At 53.1% G+C, this 27958-nt stretch overlaps 2 protein-coding genes across 3 annotated transcripts; both read left to right on the top strand.

Annotated features, from left to right (window-relative positions):
• The first annotated feature begins 13 nt into the window (after positions 1–13).
• SEC14L2 (SEC14 like lipid binding 2) lies at positions 14–19749 on the top strand. Of its 2 annotated transcripts, none has more exons than XM_036908783.2 (12): positions 14–172; positions 2256–2331; positions 6432–6475; positions 6856–6915; positions 7166–7354; positions 8464–8559; positions 8738–8798; positions 9151–9234; positions 12639–12745; positions 12832–12971; positions 13110–13279; positions 18158–19749. In XM_036908783.2, exons 1-12 carry the CDS (start codon positions 119–121, stop codon positions 18286–18288), a joined length of 1212 nt encoding a protein of 403 aa, XP_036764678.1. In that variant the 5' UTR covers positions 14–118; the 3' UTR covers positions 18289–19749. The 2 variants fall into 2 exon arrangements, with proteins under 2 accessions (XP_036764678.1, XP_036764679.1); XM_036908784.2 differs by lacking the exon at positions 14–172 and adding an exon at positions 456–851.
• A 1708-nt stretch (positions 19750–21457) lies between these two features.
• Positions 21458–24720, top strand: MTFP1 (mitochondrial fission process 1). The gene is made up of 4 exons (XM_036908782.2): positions 21458–21663; positions 22379–22506; positions 22880–23112; positions 24119–24720. Exons 1-4 carry the CDS (start codon positions 21597–21599, stop codon positions 24189–24191), a joined length of 501 nt encoding a protein of 166 aa, XP_036764677.1. The 5' UTR covers positions 21458–21596; the 3' UTR covers positions 24192–24720.
• Positions 24721–27958: the final 3238 nt, after the last annotated feature.

The raw sequence follows: 27958 nt of genomic DNA, 5'->3' as shown, positions 1-27958 counted from the left end.
CGGGGCTTGGCCGCCGGCCCCGCGGCCCGGGCAAAAGGCTGGGACTTTACTCCCGCGGCGGAGAGCGAGCCGGGGCTCCATCAGCTGCCGCAACCGCCGCGCCCGAGCCCGAGACACCATGAGCGGCAGGGTCGGCGATCTGAGCCCCAAGCAGAAGGAGGCACTGGCCAAGGCGAGTCCTCACCCTCACGCCCCACCCGTGGCCCTCGCCCCCGGCGGCAGCAGCTGGGGAGGGTCCGGGTGGGCGGCGAGCGACGGTCCGCGGCGCGCCGGCGGCGGAGGGAGAGCAGCCGCCGCACCTGGCATCCTGCGCTCGCGGCCGCCGCTCCCCGCCTCCGCCGGCCGAGGGGTCCCCGGGGAAGTTTGGCCACCCCAGCCCCAAGCGCGCCCTTGGCTGTGCCACCTGGGAAGAAGTGGTTGCTTGGAAGCCCTCGGAGGCAGCCGAGGGCACAAAAGCCACATTATTCTCGGTCCTGGCAGCCGAGCCCTGGGGGCAGGGGCAGGGCCCCAGGTTTCCTCCCATTTCCGGGAGGTTTTCCTCTGGCGAGGGCCGTGGGCCCGAGGGCATGGGCCCGGACAGCTCCTTAGGATGCTTGGATAGCTCCTGCTCCGGTGCCAAGTTGCTCTGTGACCTTGGGCAAAACCTCTTCCGCTTGTTTACGACTTGATGGCATGAAATAAGGGGCTGGACCCCACGATGAAGGGAGCATCTTCACGGGAGAAGTCTAGGATCCTGTCAGTGACTCGCTGGGTCCGGGTTGGTTTGGGCTGACACAAGCCCTCCCCTTTCCTGCAACCCAGGCCCCTTCGAGGCTGGGCGCTTGGGTCCGTGCTCTTAAGAAGGCAAAGAGGTAAGCCTGGCTTTGCCTTGGCTCCTAGGCAGAGGGGAGCAAGGGCCCTTGGGCTCGACCCCCTGCCCACTAACTGAATCTCCTCTTCTCTGCGCCCCTTGGGAAGAAAAGAGGTTGGTTCTCAGCCTGAACCGATTGGGTCCAATATCAAGGTTTGGAAAGCTGTGCAGTTTTCCATTGCTGGGCTAGGGGCAGGTGGGGAACAAAGGTCTCCTGTCATGGCAGTGGAGCTGAGGTGCCAGCCCCCCGAAGGCTTTTGCCCGGGGCTGGGCAGCCCTCATCCCAGGGGCCTGGAGAGGGAGGTTTCAGGTGTTACTGCTGCCCCGCAGGGGAAGTCAGGCAGAGAGGGGATTAGGTGGTGATTTAAACTGAAAACCAGGGCTGGGTAGGGTCCTTGGTTAGGGGTGGCTTCATGCCTGGGCCCTGCATGAGCAGTGTTCCTGGGGCCCTTGGAGCTGTTTGTGGGATGGGATGGGATGGTCTGAGTCTCTGGCTGACCTAGGCAAGGGGTTAGAGGTGGCGGGTCCTCATTGGTCCCCTCCGCAGCTGCCCTGTAGGTCAGTGACTAGGGAAAGATGAGTGGCTGGGAGCAGGAGGCACTGGGAGGGCCCTCACCTGCAGGGCAGTGAGCAGTTGGGGGTGGATGTGGCCATCCCTTGGGGTCGCTGTCCACTTGTTTGGCACTCCCTGCACTTTCCCCCTTCGGGGCTTCCCCTGTAACTATTTCCTCCACGTGATGGCCTCCTCCGTCCTCTGAAGTCCATCAAGCCCAGCTCAAATGCTCTTTTTTACATGAGACCACCCTCTAGTCCTGGCCCTAGTCAGAATCAAACTCATCCTTTTCTCTGCTCCCGGAGCACACTGCTCACCATTCCTTTACTGAGGAGGTAGAAGACCGTGGTGGAAAAAGAACATTCTCTGGTCTTGGATAGACCAGACAGACTGGGTATATTATATTTGACTTTGGGTATATTACTTAGCCTCTCTGACCTCTAATTCTTTCATCTGTAAAATGGGGACAGTAATACCTTTAGTGGCTCTGAGATGTGACTAAGTACCAAGATCAGTGCTGGGCACATGGGAAATGCTTGGTAAACTGACAGCTTTTACTGTGGCACATCCCAGAGTGTCTACTAACGCACTTAGCTGGGAATACGTCCGCCCACCCGCCATACTGGCGCATGGAAGTGCATGCAGCCAGGCAGGGGCAGTGCCTTGCTCCCTTCCCACCTCCTCCCTGCTGCCAGCTCCCACCCGACAGTGTCCCTTGCTGCTCAAGTGCTCAGCCAGCGTCTGCAGAGTTGACTCTGTTGAAAATGGGTCCGGCCGAACTCCTACAGAGCGTCCCTGGCAGAAGGAGATCAGGGTGGGCCCTACCTCTCACCCAGCTGCCTCTCCCTACAGTTCCGGGAGAACGTCCAGGATGTGCTGCCCACCCTGCCGAACCCAGACGACTATTTCCTCCTGCGCTGGCTCCGAGGTGAGGGAAGAGGGGCTGCGGGAGGCTGGGACAGGAGCTTATTCTGGGTAACAGAATGGCACCCTTTGGAAACGCTGCCCCTGGCAATCTGAGAATCTGGAGGATTCAACCTTTGGAACCAAAAGGATCCTTGCCAATTACATAACCTCACCCCTCCTATTGGATAGATAACGGATGCTGCTGAGGCTCAGAGAGGTGAAGTAACTTGCCCCAAGTCACACAATGCTTGAGCTGTAGGCAGAGAGGACTACAGCCCCAGTGGGCCGATTCCCAGCCCGGTGCCTTTTCCATCCAGTTGATAAATCCACTCTGCTGATGGACTTGGGGAAACAGGTTGAAGAAAAGCCGAGAAAGGGCCCAGCCATATGGGAGGTTGAAGGCAGAACCAAGTTTAGAACCAGAGTCCTGGCCCCTGGGAGAGGCTGACCCCCTCTGTGGCCTGTTGGGATGCAGACCACCTGCTGCCAGCTTGAATGAGGGGCAGAGATCATGGTGAACATGGGGGGCTCAGTGTGACCTAGGTTGACAAGACTCCTTGCAAGCCACCACCATGTTTCAAAGCCCCAGGTTCTAGTTCCAGCTCAGCCCTGGCCTGGCTCTGGTACCTGGGCCGAGGGCATACATCTGCTCTGGGCTTCTCTGGGAGAGCAGGATGAGACAGGATGCCCTGCCTACTGCAAGATGTGACATGACAGAGACCTGCTCATAGTGATGAAATGTATGTTTCTACTAGCATCAGGGTCAAACTCAATCCTATGCCCCAACTCCTGAAATCCTTACATTTTCCCTCATCTCCTGTGATTCAAGTCACATGCCACCCTCTCTGGTTCTTGTGACATACTTTCTTTTTCTTTATAGAAACTTTATTACCAGACAGAGAAATAACAGAAAATTCCACCATGTTAGATTAGCAAGAGATTAAGTTGTGATGTAGAGTCATAGCACAAAATGTTAAAGTACAAGTCATGCTCAATTATTTATTTATAGACCAGGCAGGACATACATACCCTAGGAGTCCTGGACAGGTGGAGAGATGTATTTTCCTTTTCCATCTAGAAGTTGAGTAGAGCTGGCACGCTCTGAGAAACTGCTAACAGGCACCTCTGAGCAGGTACGGCCAGGGGAGCCACATGGGGCCCTGTGTGCCTCTGCAAGTGCCACTTGCCTTTTTCTCCAGAAAAGCTGTGAACCTTCCCCTGCCTCCCTCAGCCCACACGGAGAGAGTAGAGGGGCAGTGTGAGGGCGGCAGTGGAGTCAGTCCAGAGCTGGAAGATATTTTGGCCCAGTGTTTGCTGAAGAGCAGCAGAAACAGGCAAGGGTGCGGGTGGGCAGCGTGGGAAGACTGCACTGCCTTAAAGGGGCAGCTGCAAGATGATCAAACCACTCCTGAGCTGCTGTCAGTTGGACACATGCAGTTTCTGAAAGCTGTTGAACAACAACATGCTCTCTTTTATCTAAGAGGCCAGCCTGGGACCCTGGCAGCTGGTTTCCTGGGTACCCCCAACTCCCCAGTCCTGGGATCACCCCTCTTTTTTAAGAACTATTGAAGTGTGTGGTCATCCTCAGTTGCCAAATAAGAAAACTGAGGCTCAGAGAGGGGAGGGCACTTGCCCAAAGGCACACAGCTAATGTGAAGCAGAATCAGGGCAGAAACCTAGGGCCCCAGATTCCCAGGCCAGCAGCCTCTCCAGTAAGCCACAGCTGCTCCCTGAAGTCAAGCTCTGCCTCTTCAAACAGACGGAGTATCTCCTCTGCACTTTATTTGTGCCTCACATTTCCTGGGCAGGAGCTCAGTCCTGCCCAGACTCTACTCTGCATTTCAATTCGGGTTTTTGTTGCCTTTTTCTTTCTTTTTTAAGAACCTTTCACTCTTTCTCCCTTTAATTCTAAAGGAACCATTTGCAAGGCACATGCCAGCAGAATGTCTTTCTGGGGCCTAGGTGTGACCTCCCCCTGGGGTCTGTGTTCTGCTGGCTGCCAGGCCCTGAGAGCAGGCACACAGCTCTCCACTGCCTACCCGTGACTGGGGCCGAGCTCTGGGCACCCCGGCAAGGAGGGTCAGATGGCAAGGTGCTAACAAGGGGGTGGTGGAAACCCTGTGAGGGGGACAGAGCAGGTCTGAGTCTCCATTTTTCAGGACTAGGTGATAAGAACCCAGGATAGCTACTCCTAGGCTGGCTTCTCTGGCAGCGCCCTCAGCCATGCTTTGAGTGGTCCCTGACCAGGGCAACAGGAACTCTGGTGAGGCCTGACTCAGCAGGCAAGGGGAGCACCAGGCCAGGTACTGCTAGGGGCAAGTGGCAACCTGAGCGGGCTCTCAGAGATCCTGGATGTTGGACCCTGGCAGATATGGGATAACTAGCCTCCCTGAGATAAGGGGGCTCACAGTTCACCACCACTCCTGTTCCCTGGAAGATAAGGGCTCTCCTCACAGTGGGGTGGGGGGGGGTGTCCCTCCTAGAGGATTCCCACTTTTCCTGGTCCAGCTGGGCTCCCCCATCATGACAGCATCTTCCAAGTGTTTCTAGCTGATTAGATGATTTGGTCAGGTGTGCAGTATCTTGTCTAAGGTCAAACAGGGAGAAGGCAGAAGGGCTGAGATGCAAACCTAGATTACATTCCTCTAAAAGCTTCCCCTGCTGCCACGATGGAATTAACCAAGAGTGAAGGCCATTCAGTTCTGCAGATGTGTCCCGCACCAGTGATGGGCGTGGCATTGGTCAAATCCCTTGACGTACCCTTCGGGCCCAGGAGAGTGGCCTGGATTTTGTGACAGCAGAGTCAGGGAATATGCTCAACCACTCCCAGAGAGCAGTGATTAAGGGACCAGTAACAGTCCAGAGGGCAGTGGATCTGGCCCAGGTTCTGGTGCTGTCAGCAGATCTATTTGTCGATCAAATCTGCAGAGGGACATACAGCTGGGAGGGACAGTTCATAGGTCAGATGGCAAGAATCTGGATCTCAAAAACTCTTCAAAGGATGAAATGAAGCTGACTGTAACAAGATAAAATCTGATAGGGATGGATCCAGAAAACTACCTTGCAACAAATGGGATGGAGGCCTAGCAGAAGCACTGCTAAAAAGGCTTTAGGCGTTTCAGTTGACTGTAAGCTCCATCTGAGTTAAGGGTGTGACCACTGCCAAGAAAGTTCTTAGACTTTTGGAGAAGTGTAGACAACACCTGGGACTGAGCTCAGCTCTGGTCAGCACTCTGTAAGGGCGGCCTGAGGGCAGTACATGGGTGGACATGAAACAAAGCGGTAAGGGATGGTTAAGGGATTCACGGACAGGCAGCATGGTGGCAGGGGGACTCAGGTCTGACAGGCGGCACAGAATTTGCCAGCATTGGAAAGGTTGTCACATGGCTGAGGAAGTGGCCCTCCTGAGTGCCTCTGGGGTGGATCTCCACTCACCAGAACAGTGAGGACTGGGTGCAAATGGCAGCTCAGACAATCTAGAAGCAGGTGGCTGGGGAGGGGCAGGCAGTGAGGTCTTTATGTTCAGGTTTGAGCAGGGCAATTTGTGGGTGGTGCATAAAAATACTGTTGGCCCAGGTGACACTTTTCAGGAACCCTGGGAGGAGGACCCTCTGTGTCCCATTAGGAAATGCATGGATCCTTTGAGGACATGGCAAGGTTGACTGGAGGCACATCAGCCCTGATATCCTTCTGGGATGTTCTGCCAGCTCCATCCCAAATTGCACAGCAGCTTCATTCATCTTTGAATGTGGGTCAAGTTCTCAGGACTGGATGTTAGACTGTGGAGATGGACTTTGTGTACGAGAGAAAGCTAAGTGATAAGGGGGTCCAGGGTTCACCTCTCCTGAAAGGAGATAAGATCCTTCACCTGGTTGCATCCATTAGGGTAAAACTCTTTTGACCCTGAAGTTGCAGTGCTGCCCCCACCTGCCCTGAACCTTGATCTGCTTCAGGGACTGTGGTGCTCCAGAAGCCCTTAGTGAAAGTCCTCATATTTGCTTCTGCATGTGGGATGATCTGAGAGTCAGTTGAGGGATGATGGAGAGGAGCTGGTTCAAATGGGAACAGGGAAAACGCTGTGCTTGGATGCTAGGCCTAACCTTGGCCATGTTTCCATTACAGCCAGAAGCTTCGACCTGCAGAAGTCCGAGGCCATGCTCCGGAAGGTGAGATCCATTTGGCTCCAGATCTCACTGTTGCCTCCATGCCTGCCCATCAGAATCACACTGTACTTGGACTTCTTTTGCCCCCACCCCTGCTCACCCAATCATAGCCTTTGGCTGGGGTGACATGTCTGAGTATTAGCTGACCACTGTTGCCTTATCCTTTCCCTAGAAACACAGAGCTCTCACAGTTCTGGGCCAGCCAAGAATTATAATCTGTTCTGCCCAGATCTCTAAAACAGTGCCTTCTTTTCCATTCCTGCTGGTTGCCTCTCGTGACTTACTTACAGTCCAGTGGTCTGTTCATGTTGTCTGCTACTGTTAGATGCCTGTTAAGGGGTCCCCTGCCCCTGTGTTTTTGAAGCCCTGATTTGTGTTTGCAGCACGTGGAGTTCCGAAAGCAAAAGGATGTTGACAGTGTCATGAGCTGGCAGCCTCCAGAGGTGAGGACAAGTGGTCCCTCCCCACTCCCATGTGAGGTCTAGCAGACCCACAGTCTCTGTTCTGGTCTGTCAGACTGGGACCGTCAGACAGAAGGCCTGGCAATGCCAAGTGAGCCCTGATGGTTTCTTGAATGGGTCTGCATGGTATCTAGGGGAAGGCGGTAGAGGAAGAGACTGATGAATCCATAGGAAGACCCTGGGATCCAGGGAAAGTATGGCCACCCTGGGGGTCTCCTCTGTCTTTGCCCAGGTGATCCAGCAGTATCTGTCAGGGGGCATGTGTGGCTACGACCTGGATGGCTGCCCCATCTGGTACGATGTCATTGGCCCTCTGGATGCCAAAGGCCTGCTCCTCTCAGCCACCAAACAGGACTTGCTCAAGACCAAGATGCGGGACTGTGAGCTGCTACTGCGGGAGTGTGCCCGCCAGACCGAGAAGGTGAGCGGACTAGCCCGGGGCAACATGAGCTAATCCCAGGAGAGGTGTTCCAGGAGAAGCAGGGAGGTCACACAGAGATTTAAGCACAGCTTCAAGGCTGAGGCCCAGATGCTTGGATTTCATAGACTAATAGAATTTCAGAGTTTTAGGGACTGTCATATCTTGCCAAATTTTTATTTTTCCAAGTAAGGACTTAAAAAACTTAACGGCTATTATTGTCATAATTAACCGCCAAAATGATTGGAATGGCATAATCTCATAATAAAAGGCAGTCCTTTAAATGGAATAAATTTAGTTTCATAAAGAACCTACTACATTATCATTATTTTTCTCATTCATCTGGGCACCAGTGAAATCTTTGTCCTGGACCACCCTATCCGTGCGTGGTCAAATCCACAGAGGGACTTACAGCTGGGAGGGGCAGTTGGGCAAGTGTTTGGGTCCTGCTGCTGTAAATGGCTCAGATTCTGTGCTTCTCTAACTCTGTACTCAAAAAAAGATAAGGACAGCTAAGTCCCTTACTGAGAAAAAGACTGAGGAGCTGCCACTGTGACCTGTGATCTTCTCTCCTTCCTTCCTCTTTAGCAGTAGGGAAATGATGATGAGTTAGGGAACATTTCAGCACTGTCACCCACAAGCATTCACTGAGCGCCTAGCCCACGCAGAGACCCCGCAGGCTGGGGATGCAGACAAGCCTTAGGTGGGGAAGCACTCATCAGGGCTTAGGCCGGACAGAGAGCGTCTGTGCCTGCATACGAATTCGGTGGCCACACGAGACCCTGCAGATGGAGCACCACGTGGGGGCTGCACACAGAGGCAGAGGGAGGCCTCCAGGTCAAACTGCAGAACAGAGGGAACCTCGGATGTAATCTGCATCCACTCAGTTGTTCACTGGATGAGAACATGGAGACCTAGGCAGCAAGAGTGACTTGCCTAGGCCACGATTCCAGCCTGGCATGATGATCTCTATTTGGAAAACCCTGGGTCCAGCCCTGCCTAGCTGTGGTTGCAATACAGGCACAGAAGCAGACCAGCATTTGCCCTGAACTGGGGTGGGCTTCTGCCACAGGGCAGCCTGATGGGACTTTGTGCTCCTCTGTCCCCTGCAGATGGGGAAGAGGGTGGAAACTGTCACCCTGATTTATGACTGTGAGGGGCTTGGCCTCAAGCATCTCTGGAAGCCTGCTGTGGAGGCCTATGGCGAGGTGAGGGGCAGTGCTGGGGAAGTGGGGTGGGAGGGGAAGACATGGGGGAGTGGGCCCTCTGCTAGGATGGCCTGTGGGTGGTGAGGTGAGGGGACAGAGTCTAGCCTGGAGGACGCAGGGCTGGCCTCCCTGGTGTAGAGGTCTGAGCCTGCTGGACTTGGTGATTTTGTTTCCACAGTTTCTCTGCATGTTTGAGGAAAATTATCCTGAAACGCTGAAGCATCTTTTTATTATTAAAGGTAAGCTGGGAACTGCCTATGATGAAGCCAAACGGGAGAGAGGGGCCTAGAATGTTACTGGGACAGATTGAGGAGAGAATCCAAGGACCCTGACAAGCACAGACCACTTTGCAATTCACAAAGCTTCTGGCATTACCTCCTTCAAGCCACACTGCTGTGGGCAGAAGACTACCCACCATACGGATGGGGAGGCTGGAACACAAAGAGGTGCCCTTGCTGAGCCTTGCACCCTGGGCTGCCTCTGTGGGCTCCACAGCACTAGGGCACAGGTGGCCTGACTGGGGGCTGTGGAGGACTCTGTGAGGGACAGTGGGCTCTGCATCCCATCTCATGTCGCCTGTCTCTGTTCCAGCCCCTAAGCTGTTTCCAGTGGCCTATAACCTCGTAAAGCCCTTCCTGAGTGAAGACACTCGTAAGAAGATCATGGTCCTGGGAGGTGAGTGGCGCAGACTCTTCCCAACTCCACAGGACGGTCTGTGCTTTCATTGATGGCTTTAGAGGTGTGGCGCGAGCCACCAGGGCGTGGGCTCCCCCTGCTGGTTTGGTAGCGGTGGGACCCGGGAGCAAGCTGGGGCAGGGCATTGGTCTTCCTGTCTGTTTTCCTAAGAACTCAGTCTCTCAGGCACTCTAAAAGAAGGTATTGAGCTCAACATTGTAGATTCCAAGATGAATGAAAGGTCAGTCCTTACCCTCAGGTTGCCTACAGTGTAACAGGGGAGAAGACCTCTAGAGAGAAGGCAATGGTACAAACCAGAAAAGGCACTAGAAACAACATAGCAAAGGGTCACGGAGGTCACAGGAGCAGAGGGTGCTTTCCACTGGGGACCACTGAGGGTGGCTTCCTTTGCTGAGCACTCACCAGGCCCTGGAGTGGGTGCCTGGCCTACCAGGGTGCCTACAACAGAGTCCCCTGAGGAGCTCCCTGCCTCTGGGCGAAGGAGACACAAGTAGATGTATATCAGCACAGTATGCTAAAGGTACAGAGGGGAGCAAAAAAGCGCACGGGAATACCTGACCCAGGGAGGCCGATGCCGACCTCTGCTGAGGGCTACGGAGGAAGAGGCAGCCAGATGAAGCAAGTTAGGAAGCTTCTGGGGGGAAAGAACGGCATTGGGCAAAGACCTCTCACACCATGGCACACGCAGTTATAGAGTGCATGGCAGCATGTGGTACGAGATGAGGCAAGAGAAGGAGCCAGGGCACCACGCTGAGAAGCTGGGACATGACTCTACAGGCCACTGGGAACCAGAGAAGAGTTCTGAGCAAGGGAGTCCCACAGTCAGACTTTATGCTGAGATAACATTGGACTGACGAGAGTGTGAAGTTTCAGTGCTGGGCCATAGTCCATGCAAGAGGTGTGGCAAGCCAGAGCCAGGGCAGTTTCTCTAGGGACAGAAAGGAGAGGGTGGATTTAAGATATATTCAGGAGGCAAAGCAGCAGAACGCAGCTGGCTGGATAGAGGAAGGGAGGAACAGGAATCTAGAATGACTTCCCGGTGTCCAGCATGAGTGACTGCAGTCGCTCTGATGCAATTAGTTCAGGGAATACAACCAGAAGAATAAGCTTGCAGCTGAGTTTGAAGAGTCCGTGAGATACACAGATGTTGGGGGTACTTGAACGTAAAGCTTAGGAGAACTCCAGTCTGGAGATATGAGTTATCTAATACGAGAAGCAGCTAAAATAGTTTGTAATGTTGGAGTTACAATGTTAACTAAACACTGAATGTATGACAGGCTCTGTCCTAGAGGTCAGGGTACAGGGTGGGAGTGGGTCCCTGCCCCCGAGTTTAGCCTGCCAGCAGGGCCTGAACCTCAAGAAGCAGGACTACCCTGGATTCCAGGACGGTCCTGCTCAGCCTGGGACAAAGCCGATGGCTCCCAAATGCAACGTAAAGGTCAGGAAAGACAAACAGGTGACCCAGGGTCCTGGTGTCCTCAGCTCTCAGTGGGGAGGGAAGCAAAGGATCCCAGGGGCAGGGGGCACCTCAGAGGAGTAGGTAAGACTGCCTACAGAGGAACAGAGGCTGAACCCTGGGGAATATCCAAGCTCAGGGCCAGGCAGAGAAAGAGGAGGCCGCCTGGGAGGATGGGAAGTGGTTGATGAGGGTAGCAGGGAAGCAGACTGGCAGGGACTGGCCTTGCAGGGAAGCCAGGAGAACACGCAGTCGCAAGAGAAAGCCAGCAAGGAAGGTGCCCAGGCGTCAAGCCAGCCAGAGACAGACTGGAGTCGAGTTTTGCTGGAGCATTAAGTGGAGTGGTGGGAGAAAAGGCTAGAAAGGTGGACTGAGACTGGCTCATGGAAGGCTTGATGCCGCCTATGGAGTTGAATTTGGGGGGGTAATAGTGATTCTGAAGGTGTCTGAATCCTCACCTGAGGCAACACATTGAAAGCCGGAGATTTTCCAAATGTGTGCTAATGAGCCCTGAGAATGGAGTAAAGCAGCTGGAAAAAAAACAGGACTTCTGGGTTCTAGTTCTAGCTCCGCCTCAGCTGCTCTTCCTGTAAGATGGGAAGAATGCTCCTCATTCCAACCCTCTGGCTGAGCTGTGGGAAGAAACACAACATCTGAGCAAAAGGCTTTGATGATTTTTGGCTTTTCGGCTGCTACCGCCCACCACAAGCATGAAACAGGTTTCCTGGCAGCAGAGCTGTGGAGGAGGTTCCGTCTGTCCGTTTCCCCCACCCCCACCTGAAATGCTTTCAACCAAACCCGCCTAGGGCCGAGAAGGCACAGGATCTTCAACAGAGGAGGGAGGAAATTCATGCTGGGCTGGCCACTGGAGCTTAGCAGCACAGATTAACTCACCCCGAGACCGCAGACACTACGTCCCAGGAGTTGCGTGGTCCCAGGCCTCAGGAAATTCGGAGGGCTGGGGGGCCCTGGACAGTCTTCAGTGGGCTGCCAGCTGGTACGGACAGCAGAGAACACTGGGCTGCACTGCGTGACCTGTAGATGCTCATATAGACATATGCCTATATATAGTCAGCATAGAAAGGCTTCCAGTATCAAAATATTGTACTTGGCTGATAACTGGTGTAGGAATTTGGAATGGTGGAGAAGTGGTTCTCAGCATTGGTTGCACCAAACTCTATCAGGAAAAGGCTTGGTTTAAAAAAAAAAAAAAAAAGAGCCAAACAGCCTCATTTTAAGCAGCTGAACAGCCTAAAAAACTGGAGCAGAAATGAAATCGTGCCTGGGGTAAAGCCAAGGGAGCCCATTTAAGGGGTCACTCTGCAGGGATGTATGTATTCATTCAGTAAGTCAGGATTGAGCACAATTATGTGTCGGCAACAGTGGGGGCCATGACACCAGTGTCCTCACAGAGTTCAGTCTAACCAGGACAGACGATGCCGATTCAGGCCCTCCTGCCTGCTGTGCACGCTGCTCCCTCCACAGGGAAGTCCTTCCTTTTTTTGTTCTCTTCGGCTTGCATTTCCACTGTCTGTATCACCTTCTTGGGAGTGATATCCACTCTTGTGTGTGCAGAGCACTTTACAGTTTCTAATACTGTCTCGCATACTTAGTTTGCTTCACTCCCACCGAAACGGTGCAGAGCAGAAGGAACTAGGCTCAGAATGGAGTGGTTGGCCTATGGTTGCTCAGCTGGCCAGAGCAATGGGGACAGAACCCCAGGTCCCGATTCCTGGTCCAGGCCAGGGCGGTCCCCTGGTTGATGTGTCCTCCTGAACCCGTGTGCATGGTCATATGCTCCTAATGCCTGTGTTCTGTGTGCAGGGCAGATGGGTTTTTTTCTTGCCTCTTCTGTATAGACCACCAGGACTGATGAAATCTTGCCTACTGGTGACCCTTCTTTCTCTTTCCATCCCTCCCTTGCCAGGAAACTGGAAGGAGGTTTTACTGAAATATGTGAGCCCTGACCAAATGCCTGTGGAGTATGGGGGCACCATGACTGATCCCGATGGAAACCCCAAGTGCAGATCCAAAGTATGGGCCGCCAGGGGCTGGAGGTGACAAGGGGAGCCTGGCTCAAATGAATATTCCAACTCATTCCCTGCACTCTCTGCTTCTAGATCAACTATGGGGGTGACATCCCCAAGAAGTACTATGTGCGAGACCAGGTGAAACAGCAGTATGAGCACAGTGTGCAGATTTCCCGTGGCTCATCCCACCAGATGGAGTATGAGATCCTTTTTCCTGGCTGTGTCCTCAGGTAGGGTCTGGACCCTTCCGAGCCTTTCGACCCTAGGTGCTGGTGGGTGGGCTGGTGTGGGAGAAGCCCTGGTGGCAGGACCCCAGAGAGAGCTCACACAGGTGGAACCGTGTCTAAATGGAGGGATGTCCCCTGCAGGTGGCAGTTCATGTCAGACAGTTCAGACATCGGTTTTGGGATTTTCCTGAAGACCAAGGTTGGGGAGCGGCAGCGGGCAGGGGAGATGACGGAGGTGCTGGCTAACCAGAGGTACAATGCCCACCTGGTCCCTGAGGACGGGACCCTCACCTGCAGCGATCCTGGCATCTGTAAGTATCTCTTTCTTGGCTTGAAGCCCCTGCCCCAGCTGCCTACCCGTGAGGTCCTTCTTTCTCCATGGATTTAGGCTCCCAGACTGTTAGAACCAGAAGGAGACTCCATCAGTTCAACCCTCTCCTTGCATAGATGAGGTGACCTAGGCCTGGAGAGGTGAAATGACTTGCTCAAGGTGACCCAGCTGGTTATCAGCAGAATAGGACTCTGACCTGATCCTCCCAGGTAGAGGTGAGTCATGACACTAGGTGATCACAGGGGTTCAGAACAGCTGCTCCCTGGGCCAGGTCTAACTGCATCTGTGACTGTGACTAGATATTTCTTGGGGACACTCCTTCCTTCCAACATCAGAGAGGCTGAACTGGCTGGATGGGAAGAGGGGCCACAGGGTAAGCCGACTGCTGAAAGGTCTAGCCTTGACCACCTGAGCTTCACTCATCTTCAGGCTCATCAAAAAGGCACAAAATGTGAACCGGAAGTTTACCCATGAGGAGTAAGAAGGGCAAATAAGCATTTGAATAGGTGTTTAAACTCACGCAACTTTGCAATATCCATGAAAATTCCCTTTGACTCAGCAGTTCTACTTCTAGAAATTTATCCTGCAAAACATTTACACACAGACACAAAATACAGGTATGAGGGTGCTCCTAGCAGTCTGGGAAACTGTCAATCAACTAAATGGCCTTAATAAGGTCTAATGGTCCACCCATACAATGGAACACAATATACCCATTAAAGAGAATAAATTGACATGTAAAGTGTCTGATAATGTTAAAAAATAGAGTATGAGACACAGCCTATGGTATACATTCACTTTGGTTAAAAGTGTGTACATAAAAAGAGTTCTGGGGAATCTACACTAACTCTACCGGTGGTTATCTCTAAGAGGGTAGGAAGCTTATAGAGGCTTTCACTTTTTACACTAGTTCTGCAAATACGATTTATTTTACAATGACCTGTACTATATTTATGAGCAGAAAAATCACACACACACACAGACCCATCAAACCTCCAGTTTCCTTTCTGTCAGCCAATGGACCAGGTGCAGAAATTCAGTGAAAGCAAGGGCTTTACCACTGAGCTGAGCTGGATTTGACTCCTGACTAGATCTTAGGCAAGTGACTTAGCCTCCCTGAGCTTCAGTTTCCTGATTGCTACAATGGGGATCAAATTCAGTATTTCACAAGGACCCATGATTCAATGTGAAAAGGTGTGTACAGCACTTAGCACAATGTTTGCCGTATAGCAAGCACTCAATACACTGTAGCCACCATTATTATTATTATTATTAGGGCAAAACCGGGGGTGGGGAAGGGCCATCCGGGAGATGGGAGAAGTCCTGTGCCCCTTATCTACCGCAGCACTGCCAGATCTGAACTAGCGCCACAGGTGTCCTGGCCTCTGCACTTGTCCACACCATCATTCCAACCTCAGAGTCTGTGTCCTACCCGCATCCCAGGCACCCTTCCGTCTCCTGCCGCCCCCTCCTCACAGATGCTCTGTGGTATGGCTCCCTCAGGAAGAGGAGTATTCTTGTTAGCGAGCAGCCAGGTCCTGGGGGAAAAGGCATATACTGTCATCCACAGAGCACAAAGCATTTCCTACACATAAGCTTGAATTTCTTTTTTGAATGGACAGGGCTGCTGAGGGGTAGAGAAGGGATATTTTCTTTCCCACAGAGGAGCTTGTGTAGACACCAGAAGAGAGAAGACATAAGAGAGAATCCTAGAGTCCTGGTTCTGGCTCTCTTGGCCACAGACGGCCAGAGATGATCAGGTCTGCCCCTGACGCGACAGAGGAGAGTGGAGGTCCAGAGCAGGGAAGTAGTTTATCCAAGATCACACAGCCAGTAACAGAGCTCAGCCCGTTTTCCAGCATTGCCCATTACCCCTCTCTAGTATCTGAAAAGACAGCCTGAGAAAGGACCGTGAGTCTTTTAACATGATCAGGCTTAGGTCTGCAAATCCAAAATTTATTTTAGCTCTTCTTGGGTACATTCCAGATGGACCATTTATCTGCCTGCAGGGCTTTGACTGGGAGCTGCTTGTTGCCCATTCCCAGGATGAGCAGAGGCAGGCCACAGCGTCCCTGCCCCTTTCACAATATAAAGACAATGTGTGGGATCAGCTGTTGGCTGGGGCCGACGCTCAGATTAGACCTGAGCCCAGAGGGAACCCAGTGTTAGGTTACAAGCTCACCTGTGGGAGGGCAGTGCCCTTGGAGGTCCAGGCGACCCCCAGCGACACAGAACATAATCGGGCATTGGAGAAATTAAACCTGTGCCAGCCTCCCATGGCAAGAGCACATTAACCTCCCCAGGCTGCCCTGATCCTTACCCAAGTGTCCTCAGTTACTGAGGAGGAGAAACAAAGTCTGAATTGTTTTTTTTTCTCTCTCCACTAATATTTCTCGAGGGCCTGAGTGTAGAATACTCTACTAGGAAAGGAAGAGATTCAGGAAGATCTGGACTTTGTCTGTCAGGAGTGCATAATGTAGTTTAGAAGACCTGCAACACTGTACAAAGGTTAAACAGTTCTGCCAGCCAGGACTGGGGACAAAGAGCCGAGCCGGGCACCAGGAGGCGTGGGTCCTGAGTCCAGCTTTGCCACCGACTCTCACAGAGTTTTAAGCAAGTGTCTCTAAATATTAGTTTTTGCTTTCCATCTCTTTAAAATGAGGGGAGCAGGCTATGGCAGATCTAAATCTGGGAGTTCATGACTCCCCAGAGCAGTGATTATAAACATGAAAGACCAATACTTCCCTTTTATAACAGATAGTGTTTAATGTCCCCTTTACTATTCTGAAATGAAATTCAAATATAATCCACCTACATATATATAATTAAAAAATCAACATAATCTCCTACCTGAAGAAATAAAAAGAAGCTAATTTAGAATATATATCTTCCATAATACATAAATGAGAGGATATGATTACACCCCCTTCTTCAGAATGGTACCTTTCCCACTGAACCACTGCCCCAGCGGGCCCATGGTGGCCTTCGGGGAATCTGAAATTGTGTACTTTCATCAGATTCTCAAGGGGTTCAGTACCCCAACAAAAGTTAAGGAGCCCTAGCCTGGAAGCTCTCTGGGGGGCTCTATGAGTCTGTGAGTACATGATGGAAGTGTCACAGTGAAACATGCAGTTCACGACCTCCACTTCCCTTGGGCCTAGGCCTCAGAACAGCTCCTTTCTTGTTTCTGAGAGCAGAATATAATGCCAACCAGAGCCAGCTTGGTTCAAGTAGCTCAAAGACTTCTCTAGCATGACTGTCTCTGGTTGCCAAGGCTGTCATCCAGGGCAGAGAAGCTACCCTCTTTCCAGAGGGACTATTAATCCTGAGAGACTTCTGGTGTAGAGAGAAAACCAGGGACTAATACTTTGCACCCTGAAGAAAGGGTGGGTGGTGTGTCTACCACTGGTCTAAACTATACATTTTATCCAGGGGAAAGGTTAAGTCTCAAGATTAAATACAGAGGTTTTTTTTTTTTGGGGGGGGCTGTTTTTTGCTGGGAAAAAAGAATACCAGGGTAGAGAAGGGGAGGAGCTAGTGTTTTCACACTCCATTCTCTTGAAGGGGTGTTAACTGAAATGGAACAACTTCTCAAAGACAGAATGGTTAGGTTAAAAGCAGCCTGTCCCTTGACCAAGGCTGGAAGCTGCCTCTGCCAACAGCACACCCATTTTCTCTCCCCAGAGGAAACCACTAACAGGTTTTGTCCATTATCCTATCAAATATTTTCCACCCCTTTAGAAGCATTACATGTTTCCATAATACATGGGACATGTACACACACATATACATTCACAGAAATTTTATCTGTCATTCAGTGTATGTTTGAAGGAATTTTTGAAATTGTAAAACTTTTGTCACAGGATTTGAGGGAATGTTCTTCCCTTCAGGACAAGCACCTGAGTAATATCATCAACGAGAACTTGGGAGAGTAGGTAGGCCAAGTAGCAAAGCCAAAAATAATTATATATAAACAGAAACATTACAAACTATTAACACATTGTTCTACAACTTGCTTTTTTGGCCTGAGGCTATATGGTAGACAATTTGCCCAATCCTGAGGAGAAACCGCTTTTTTTTTTTTTATCAGAATAGTATTTCATCATATATATTGCAATATAAACTTTTAAAGCAATTCTCCTTTGAACATTTGAGTTTTCCCAATCTTTTATTATTATAAACAGGGGTGCAAATGAGCCTCTTTGTCTGTTTATCTTTCTGTGAGATAAATTCCTGCTTCAAAAATTTTGCACATTTTACCTTTTATCAGAAACAGAACAGGGCCAGGCTTTCCAGGGCCCAAGTCAGACAGCAAATTGGATCAGAGGGAAATTCCAGCTCCATCATCACTTCCTCACTGTATGACACAGTGATCCCCTTTTTATATTATAAAGGACTAATGCTGAACTCAATAGTTATTTTGAGGAATAGCTATATATATATCAAATAACATGTATAGATCACCAATGCAGTGCAGAGACACATAGCCATTGTTACCATTACTAGTACTATTATAAAAACTGTTGCTGCTAATTCGGCTCCCCCATCTCAAGGCCCAGAACAAGTTCTAACTCCTCTAAAAAAATCATCTTTCACATTATTTCAATCGAAAGGGCCCTCTCCATCCAAGCTGTTACAGATGTGGTGGTCTCTCTTACTCATCTAGCACATAGAATGTTCTGGCTTGTATTTTTCTTCTCTCCGTGAACATCTTGTCAATCAGCTAGACTGTTTCAAAAAGTGAAGAACCAGTGCTTATGCCACCTTCACCCTTATTACCTACCACAGTGCTTTGCTCAGTCAACAAAAAGCCCTTTCTCAGAGTTGCCTGAATATCTGGTTTTCTGCCTCCCCTCAGATGTCCTGCGGTTTGACAACACCTACAGCTTCATTCATGCCAAGAAGGTCAGCTACACTGTGGAGGTCCTGCTTCCAGACAAAGCCTCTGAGGAGAAGCTGCAACAGCTGGGGGCAGTCACCCCGAAGTAATGCCTCTTCCCACAGCAGACCTGGCTCCCTCAGGGTCTCCCTATCAGTTTCCATCCCTTGTAGCAGTCACTTTCCCAGCACCCTGATGCCCAAAGAAAAACTGGGTTACAAGAAAGACCCTGGGCTGGGTCTGGGGAGTTTTCATTTCAGAATTAAGAGAGAGAGTAACAGGTGTGGGTCTCCTTGCCTTTCAGATCACTAAGGAGTCCCCAGGGGCTGGGCACCAAGATAGGATCTATCTGTCCTATAAGTTGTGCTAAGTTTACCTGTCCAGTGACAGCTGAGACTGCCACTTGGGGTGGCAGCAGGGAAATTAGAAAAAAGGGGAGAGATTGAGACCTAACTTCAGGGAAGCTGGATGCAGGGGAGGAACTTGCTCCCAAATGACAATGTACGTCTGGATCATGAGTAGCAGCAAGGTAGCCAGTTGCTAGTTATGATGGGGGTCAGAGGCCCTTCTTAACTTTATGTTACTGGGGCTGGAATTGTTTTTACTTTTCCCAGAGGGCTCAGGAGGTGGCCCGAGCCAGCATAGGTCTTTGCACTTGGGTAGACAGGGAGGCCTCTCCCTCACCTTGAAAACTTCAGTAACTCCAACCCGCTGGCTGTTCTCTTTAATTTCTGATTTGTCAGTGATTCAGAGCTTCCCAAGATTTGTACCCAGCCACTGTTCTCCAATGCAGACAAAGCCCAGGGAAATTACCTCCAGGAATCCCAGCTCTCTGATGGGCCAGGGAGGCTGGGGGCGGGAGTCCTGAGGCTCCCCCCAGCTTTTCAGTGCTGCCCGCCTCTCATCAAGTCACTCTCCACTTGAGCACCCCAAACAAAAATGGCAAGTGGGATTAAGACAGAAAACTAAAGTGAGGGCATTTCCCACCCTGTGTCCCACGGTGCCTGCCAACCAGCGTCCTGACTGACCTGAGCACAGCCTCGGCAGTCCCACCTCTGTGGGAGGCATAGTTGGGTACAGTGTGTTCCTGGTACCTGCCGAGGAGGCTGCCTGGCAGGGGCCAAAGGCACGGCCAGCATCTGGTAGCCAGGGGCCGGGGGTAGCCATATAGAGTCTTGCAGGCCCCCAGCCAGCCCACAGTGACAAACAGGGCTGCCATGGGGGCACTCAGCGACCAGGTGCTGGAGGGCATGCATGGACCCTGTCACAACCACCCACAGCACTTAACCCAACCCCACCGTCCTACAAACGAATGCCAGGCCCTGGGCTGCACAGAAGGCAGCCGCGCTTGACCCTCGTAGGAACTTCTTTGCCTCAGAGGCCCCTGCCCAGAGTGGGGAGATGGTCTGGTGAAGCCGAGAGAGCAGGAATATTGGCAGGGCAGGTACTGACGGGAAGGAGCCCGAGGCCACACGGGCCCCCGCCAATATCCCCTCAGGAGGTCATCCCGACTGTGGTTTACAACGCTCTCTTAGGAAAATTAACGAATGAATAAAGCAATGTTCAGTGCACAGGGAGTGGAAATCAATACCCACCACCTCGCTTCTCGCTGCCTCTCAATGCCAAAACTACGTGAACCTCGCGGCATCCTCACGCCCTAGGTGAAGCGCATGCGCAGAAGCCATCCGCTACTCTTCAGCGTGAGCTTTCCCATGGGGCCCAACGGTCGACTTACCTGCTGATTGGTCCATCCAGTGGGCTGTCTTCCGCCATCTTTGCTAAGGGCATAAAGGGCCGTTCCTGGCCACCTTCACGGTGAGGGCAGAGGCCCCGCCCCACCGGTCTTCTCAGCGCGCGCTGGGCGCTTTTTGCGCGCTCAAAGGCGCGGGTCAGAAGAGTGCGCGCAGCGCCTGCGGTAGACCCTAAAGAGGGAGGGAGGTGGAGGAGCGACGATCACGTGGTGTTAGGGAGCGTCTTCTAATTCCGCACCAGCACTGCTGGGGTTCAGGGGTGGGGATCACTTTGGATCAAGTCCAGTTTCATGCGAGGTCTTTGCTGACCCGACTGTCCTACGTAATGACAGAGACCCCCAAAGCTGAAAATGGGACCTTCGGTAGGGAGACAAAGGTCTTCATTTTCCCAGTCTTTATTTGATGATAATAAAAGCTAGTTTTTTTTTAGCGTCTGCTGGATACCACGCAGCAACCCTGTGTTTACCGCCTTGGATTGTTGCAAAGATTCAAGGGACGTGGAAAAGGCTTAGAAAAGAGCCTGGTACAAGAGAACGCTAAGTATCGGCAACTCAACTTTTATAGATCTGCTTAACAGCTAATGGGTGGTAAAACGGGGATTTGAATCCAAGACTGACAGTTTTTATTGGCTACCTCTTGCTAGCTGATCTCTCCAAAGGATTCACGGAGCCTTAGTGAAGTGCACTTAATTGTTCACATGGGTAAACTGAGGTCCAGCAGGGAGAGAATTTCCTCCCAAGTAATCACTAACTCCCAAGTCTCCTCATTCTGTTCTGCTTATTTCCCTGAAATCTGGTACCCCAACCCTGTTTCCCTTGACTCATTCATTCAGTCATTCATTCATACAAGGTCAAGAGTCTTGGGCTATGGGCATACTGATCCAGTTAGATCCCAGGAAGCTCTAAATGAACACAGCAGCTGTTGGGAAGGGGTTGAGTCCAAGCATCCACCTCGCTGGGGTGGTCACCTTTCACTCCCCAGCCTCATTTATTGAGCTCACTTGAAGAGTATGGGATCCCGAGCCACAACTGCCTAGATTCAAATGCCAAATTCACCACTTAGCGGCTGTATGGCCTGGGAAAGTGTTCCATTTTTTCTGTGCCTCTCTTTCCTCATCTGTAAAATGGGGGGCCTAGATTGGTGGGAGGGTTTAGGGAAGTAATCCGGCAAGAGTCTCTAGCCGATGGCCTGGCCAGTAGTAAACTCAGTAAACGATGACTGTTATAATTAATCTCCACAACCATCCCAGGAGTGGACGCTGTCGTGTTCCCCATTTAACAGATTAATGAAGTGAGGCTCAGTGACTAGACTCTTGCCGAAGGTCACCCAGCTATGAAATGTAAACAGGCAGTGTAGCATCCCGCATTCGAATCCCAGTGTCTTTGGCTCCAAAACTACATACAGTCAGTCCTGGGAGAGGATCACGCCAACCGCTCAACCCCAGAGAAAAGGTGAAGAAAATTAATCTGCAAAACTCCAAGCCTGGGAGAGGGGCTTCCGTGCGCGGGGGAATTTGCAGACACTCCCTGCTGGCGGGGATCGCACGACTTGTCCTTCAGTCTGAGACCTTCGGTTGGTCCCGCCACCGCGGATCGGTGCGCTGGTGGAAGCCGAGGCGGCGGCACCGCAGGACCTGCTGCAGTGGTTGGGGCCGAGGCGGAAGCGCCATGTCAGAGTCACCCCCGCGGGGTGCCGAGCGCGACCTTTTCCGGGACACGTGGGTGCGGTACCTGGGTGAGCGCGGGACGAGGGGCACGGCGCCAACTCCCACCACCACTTGGCTGGGGAAGCGGGGGTTGCCAGACTCGGTTCGAAGACCTGGAGGACGTGGGAGGATCTTAGTTCCCGTTCAGCCCGTGCTGGAAACCGGGCTCAGTGAGGGCTAGGGACTCGCCCAAGGTCACACAGTTCTGGTGGGCCCAGCGAAGAGGAAAGGGGTGAGTGGGCTGCCCTCCCCGGCAAGCCTGGACACTAGCTACTAGCTTTGGAGCCATGGACTCCCTTCTTGGCTCGTCACTGGCTCTGAGCCTGTTTTCTCCTCTATAAAAAGGGATGAATACAGGGTCTCTCCCAGCGGGTGGTAGCCGTACCGGTAGAATGAGATAGAGCACAGGAAGTCCTCACACTTGGTGAGCTCTCTGTCAGCCTGGCTGCCCGTGGTCAGTCTTTCTTGCTGCCTGTTCCCCTGTTAGCACAGAAGCTTCTAGAACTCAGGCTGGGAAGGCAGGTGAGTGATGATGGTGGTGACTTTACCCAGCTCTCTCACAGAGACGCTGGAATCGAGGTGGGCAGTCACAGGCACCATTTTGTAGGCCAGGAAACAGGCTCAGAGAGGTAACATCACTTGTCTAAAGTTGCTCAGCTACTGCTTAGCAGACTGGGATTAGAACCAGTGCCCCCTTGTGAAACAACCCATGGGCCCAGGAGTTAAATGTCCCCTCTCCACCAGGTTATGCCAATGAGGTCGGGGAGGCCTTTCGCTCCCTGGTGCCGGCAGCTGTGGTGTGGCTGAGCTATGGTGTGTCCAGCTCCTACGTGCTGGCTGATGCCATTGACAAGGGTAAAAAGGCAGGAGACGTGAGTATGAGCCTGCCCCTCATCCCCCCCCAACTCCCCTTGTGGTTCAGACCACAGCCTTGCGTGTGGTAGTCTTTTGTGGGATAGTCCAGTCCCCCACAGCCTCACCTGGTACAGTTCATACCCCCGTACAGTGGATGGATGGGGCATCCTGCCCCTAGCCGTGAATGTGACATAGTCTACACCCCAGTCCAGGGTGTGAACGAGTCCACCCTCAGCCCTGAATTGGTACAGTCAGGAACCCAGCACTAGTGTGGTTCTGTCCCACCCCCCACACTGGCCACTTCCTCTCCCTGGTCCAGTCTTGTGCCCCTTGTCTGCAGGATTTCCCACCTCTACCCCTGCTGGATTAAGTGTCTCTTGTGCCTACCAGGTGCGGAGCCCTGAAGCAGGCCGCAGCACCAGGGTGACCGTGGCTGTGGTGGACACCTTCGTGTGGCAGGCTCTGGCCTCGGTGGCCATCCCAGGGTTCACTATCAACCGTGTGTGTGCTGCCTCTCTCTACATCCTGGGCACTGCCACCCGCTGGCCTCTGGCTGCCCGCAAGTGGACCACCACCGCACTGGGGCTGCTGGTTATCCCCATCATCATCCACCCCATCGACAGGTGGGCACCCCTCCCAGCCTCAGTGGTTGTCCACTGCACAGGGATTGATAAGCTCTGTGTACTCTGCCCAGGGCAATAGCAGCAGAGGCAGGGCTGGTACTTGGGGCTCCTAGAGTAGAAAGGATAGCCTATTCCATTATCATAGATCTGGCAGAAACTTTAAGTAAAGATAGCTGGGGATGGGAGGTGGGGGTGGGGCCGGTGCCTTGAGGGCATGGGATACAGGACAAGTAAATTCCCAGAAAGAAAACCTAGTGTTAGGAAACAACCAGAGGCAGGCAGGAACAGGTGTGCCCTGGAGAGGATGGGTTTGGGGGGTTTTGGTGACAGAAACCCAACTGAAACTGAGTTGAGTAAAATAAGAATTGTTTCATGAAACTGGGAAGTCCAGAGTTGTGCTGCCTTTGGCATGGCTGGATCTAGGCACCCAAATGATGTCTTTAGGGGTCTGGGTCTCCCCAACTTGCTGCCCTTCTCCCTGCCCAACCCCATATTGGGGCTTCACTCACTTTCTCCTCATTGGAGCAGAGATGGCCCCCAGCTTCCATCCTACCAGCTCAGCAAGCCCCATAGGAAGCTTCTTAGTGACAGCAAAAATCCCAAGGAAGGGTCATTGGTCCATCCTGGCCTGGATGCCCATCCCTGATTGGTCCATCCTGGCCTGGGTGCCCATCCCTGAGCCAGTTTCCCTTTTCCGATTTGCCAGGCTTGGGTCATGTGCCTGCTCTTAGAACCAGAGATGGGGCCAACCCAACCAGACCAACACAGAGTGGGAGGAGTCTCCCCAAGGGTACATAGCTGACCCTGAGGACCTGATGAGTCTTTTATCCTTTCTGTGCCTCACTTTCCCCAACTGAATAAAGAAGAGGGTGATGGCTGCCACCTGGATGGCCCTTGTGTCCTGCATCCAGGAGTCCCTTCTCTAGCCCAGAACTTCTACCTCCTAATCTCCCATTAGTACCCTTTGGCCACCTGCTCATCACCCCCTTCCCCCACCGTCCCACAGGTCCGTGGACTTCCTTCTGGACTCCAGCCTGCGCAAGCTGTACCCATCAGTGGAGAAGTCCAGCTCCTCCTGACCCCGCCACCATACCTGGCCTGTGGGTTGGCCCACTCCCTGTACTGTTCCAACCTCCTGCTCCTGCCAGAGGACATGGATACCTGCTTCCTGGAACCGGAGCCGGTTTGAGTGGGGCAGAAGCCAAGAGACAAAGTCCTCAAGAGGCAGCAGCCAGAGCAACTCACAGACAGACGGGACCTGAACCCCGCCGGCTTCCGTGAACCTGTGATACTGAGTGGGAGTGGACCCTGGGTGGGCCCAGCCCTGTCTTCTGACAGGAAAGCAACATCCTCCCATGGAGGATAAGGAGACTGAGCCCCAGACAGGGCAGGGAATATGGCATGACCACTTGGCCAGCTGGGGACTGAGGCCTCCCCATGGCAGCGTGGCTAGCCGGAGGAGCAGCAGGCGCTCAGGGAAATGCAGGAGTCCAGTAGCAGGGACGCTGAGGACTGATTCCCTGGCCAGCCCAGCCCTGCTGTAGGGGCTGCTGGGGCCTGGCTGGAAGGCAGGACAGCCCCAGGCCCAATAAATGCTCAAGAAGTTGAGTTCTCTTCTCCTTTTCTGTTGGGGATGAGCAGGGATGTGCGGACGCTCAGAGGTGGAGGCTGACTTCTCCAGGCCACTCACGGTAGCTGCACGGGCCCGTGGCTTTCCCCCTACCATGCCCTGCAGAGCCTGGGATTCGGCTCCCGGTGCGCCAACCTCCCCTGGGACAGGCTTTGCCCTCGTCCTGCAGGTCTCCTAAAGCACTGTCACCTCCGGAAGGGGAGCCTGTTGGGCACATACCACCTGAGCCTGCAAGTGCCCGAGATGAAGGCAGGTCCCGAATGAGTATATGTGAGACTCCCACCAGGGGACCCAGGAGTCCTGGAGGAAAGGAAGTGACCCAGGGGCTGTCCCTGGAGTGAGGAAGTGACATGCTTGTGGCTTCTCCCCAGCTGCTGGGCCTGGCAGCACTAAAGGGAGCCATTCTTCCCTGATTCTGGGTCAGCCCCTTTGGCGGCCAAGAGCTCAGAAGGATGGAGAGGTGGGGAGGGTGGCTGGGGGTGTGGAGCACAGGGCAGAAGCACCCCTAGGCCCCGGTCACTCGGGCCCTGCGGCTCGCTGTCACAGCCCAGGTGCTGACAGAGAGGGCCTGCACCTGGGCGGGACTTGGAGGGGGCAAGGGGCTGGGCAGGACTGATGGGTGGTGGCACCTCCTGCCCTGGGGTGTCCGCAGCTGCAGAGTGAGCCCGAAGGCCTGCCCTGGAGCTGGGGGCCCTGAAGAGGCGGCCCTTTCCTGCTGCCCTCCTTTCCACAGCTGGGTCTCTTTCTCAAGCCCCGCTGCCACCGTAGCAGTGGCCTCCTCTGCCCAGTCTCCTGCTCCCTCCCGCCCCCTAAATGCTCTGGGCCCTACTCGCCAACTCTCGGGCTCTCTCCCCGACCATCCCACACCCCTCTCCAGTCCAGCAGCCTCCCACCTCCCCCACACCGGTTTCCCTAGGACATCTGGGTCCTGCCGCCAATTCCTCGCTCACTTTCCACCCCCTGGGCCCCCCCTAAAGCTGGTTGCTGCCACCAGAGTCAGGTTTCTTTGTTCTTGGGTGCAACCTAACCTCTCAACTCTGCCCCAGCTGTGCCCTTCCCCATTACCTGCCTCCTCGTGCCTGTGATTACTGAACCACCACCTGACGCCCGGCCTCCACAGCCACCGCAATGTTCCTCAGCTGGAAATCCTTTTCCTCTTGGCCAACCCAGAGCATCCTTCAGAACCAGCCCTTCAGTGGGGCAGAACTGGGGGGTCTGGGCTGCAAGAAGGGGTAGAATCAGATTAACTGACTTGCTGTGTGACCTTGGGCAAGCCACAGCCTCTCTGATCCTCAGTTTTTTTCTCGAAAAGAAGCAGAGGGCTGGGTTGCAACAGAAATGGGTAGGCCAGGGTATGGTGCAGACTTGCCACCTGTCATCTGTGTGTTTGCACATGCCCTTGACCTACGTTTGTTCCTTGTATCCTCAGCAGCCTCATAAGGAGGTAGAAATATCATCCCCATTTTCCAGATAAGAAAACAGATTCACAAAGGGAAGGCCCCACAGTACCACCAGATGCAACTTAGTGTAACAATCTTCAAAACAAAACAGGCCTTTGAGCAAGGCAGGGACCTTGAACAAGACCTAAACAGGAAACTGAGGCCCAGGGAGGGTGAATGACAGTAAGGTGGGGGCCAGCCTGGGATGCACTTGTCCTGGCTCCCTCTGCCATCTTAAGGAGCTAGTGTCCCCCCAGATCTCTGGGGATGGCAGAATTCTTTGCTGACCCGGTCCACACACCCCCAGGGTCCCTTAGGCTGCCTTGGGCCCTGCCACCTGGAGGTCCTGCACGAGGAGAAGAGGCGGGCAGGGTGGGGGCTGCCCTTCCAGCAAGCAAGGCAGCAGGCACTGACCTCTTGAGACCCTCCTTGGTGTGAGCCTGAGGCAGAGCTGGGCTCACCTGGAAGTCTGAGTGTGGGGTCCCTGGATTCTCTGGGCCCCTTCTCTCCTGTTCTCTTGCCTGCCTGGGCTTCTCTGGGGGCCTTGTCATGAGCCTTCATTGTCGGTCTTCTGGGGCCCCTCACACGCATTAACCATTTGCTGTTTGCTTACCATCTCGGAAGCCCCCACCGTGTCCCCAGCCTCCTTGGTGACTGGCTCCCTGGCTGGCTTTAGACATCTGGACTTCAGTGTGAAACTTCAGCCTGGTCTGTCCATTCCTACAGGAGGGGACATTGGCTGAACAGAGGTAATGACCCAAGAGCAGGGCCCTGGCTCAGGGTCTCCTGAGCCTTGCCTTCTAAGCTAGACCACCTCTGGTGAGAGCAGGGAGAGAGGCAGGGCAAGGTGGGGAGCAGGAAGGGCACTGGACTTCTGGCAACCAGGTCCCGGCTTTGCCTGCTTCCCCTCCTGCTATGTGTCCTTGGACAAGCCCCTCAGTGTCTCTGGGCCACCGTGTTGTCCCCATCTGGTTTTCCTTCCAGCTCTGGATGGGGCCATGCTGGAGGCTCAAGACCCAGCTAACGCCAGCACTGTTTTTTCTGGGCTCTAAACTCCTCGTGGAATATTCCGTGGTTGACAGCGCCCACCAACCCTCACAGCTGTGTGCGGACGAGCCATCTGGAAGAGGCCCCTTTGTACTACAGCCTCGTCAGGTATGGTGAATGTGGGACCTAAGGCAGGGACAGGGTAGGCCAGGTACCGTTCAATGGACGGTGTCTCTGGGAGGGCTGGGACAGGAGCCGAGAGCCTCTCCAACGCACAAGGGCTGCCCCTTGTAGATGGTGTCCCTGGGAGTTCTCGGGTGGTCCTCTCGGCGTCAGAATCTTCACAGCACTGTTGTGTAGACTGTTGTGTAGATTGAATGAGGTGATGCTTCGATGCTTACCTTGGTGCCTGGCAGGCAGAATTCTCAACAAATGGTGTGTGGTGGTGTGAGGTGGGTCTGGGACCAGATCCCAGTTCAAGGTTGTTCCCTAGGCCATGCTGGCCTCCCAGCCTATGCCTTCCAGACTGTTAAGCTTGCTTGCCCTTTCACTGTCACCTGTCACCACTTTGTCCTGAAGAAGGGTAACTGCCACTTATTATATATTATTAATAAATGCTACCCTTTGTTGCCTGCCTGCCAAGGGACAGGCCTGCACTTCCGTTTTTCTGTGATGACCTCATTTTGTTCTCCCAATAATCCTATGCGGTAGGCTGTCAGTCTTGTTTTATAGAGAAGAAACTGAGGCTTGAGGTCATGTAAGCACGAGTTGAACACAGTACCCTGTACTC

The sequence above is a fragment of the Manis pentadactyla genome, chromosome 14, assembly GCF_030020395.1.
Source record: "Manis pentadactyla isolate mManPen7 chromosome 14, mManPen7.hap1, whole genome shotgun sequence".
NCBI lineage: Eukaryota > Metazoa > Chordata > Mammalia > Pholidota > Manidae > Manis > Manis pentadactyla.
The sequence above is the reverse complement of the archived record's forward strand: the minus strand, read 5'-3'. Positions and strand labels throughout refer to the sequence as shown.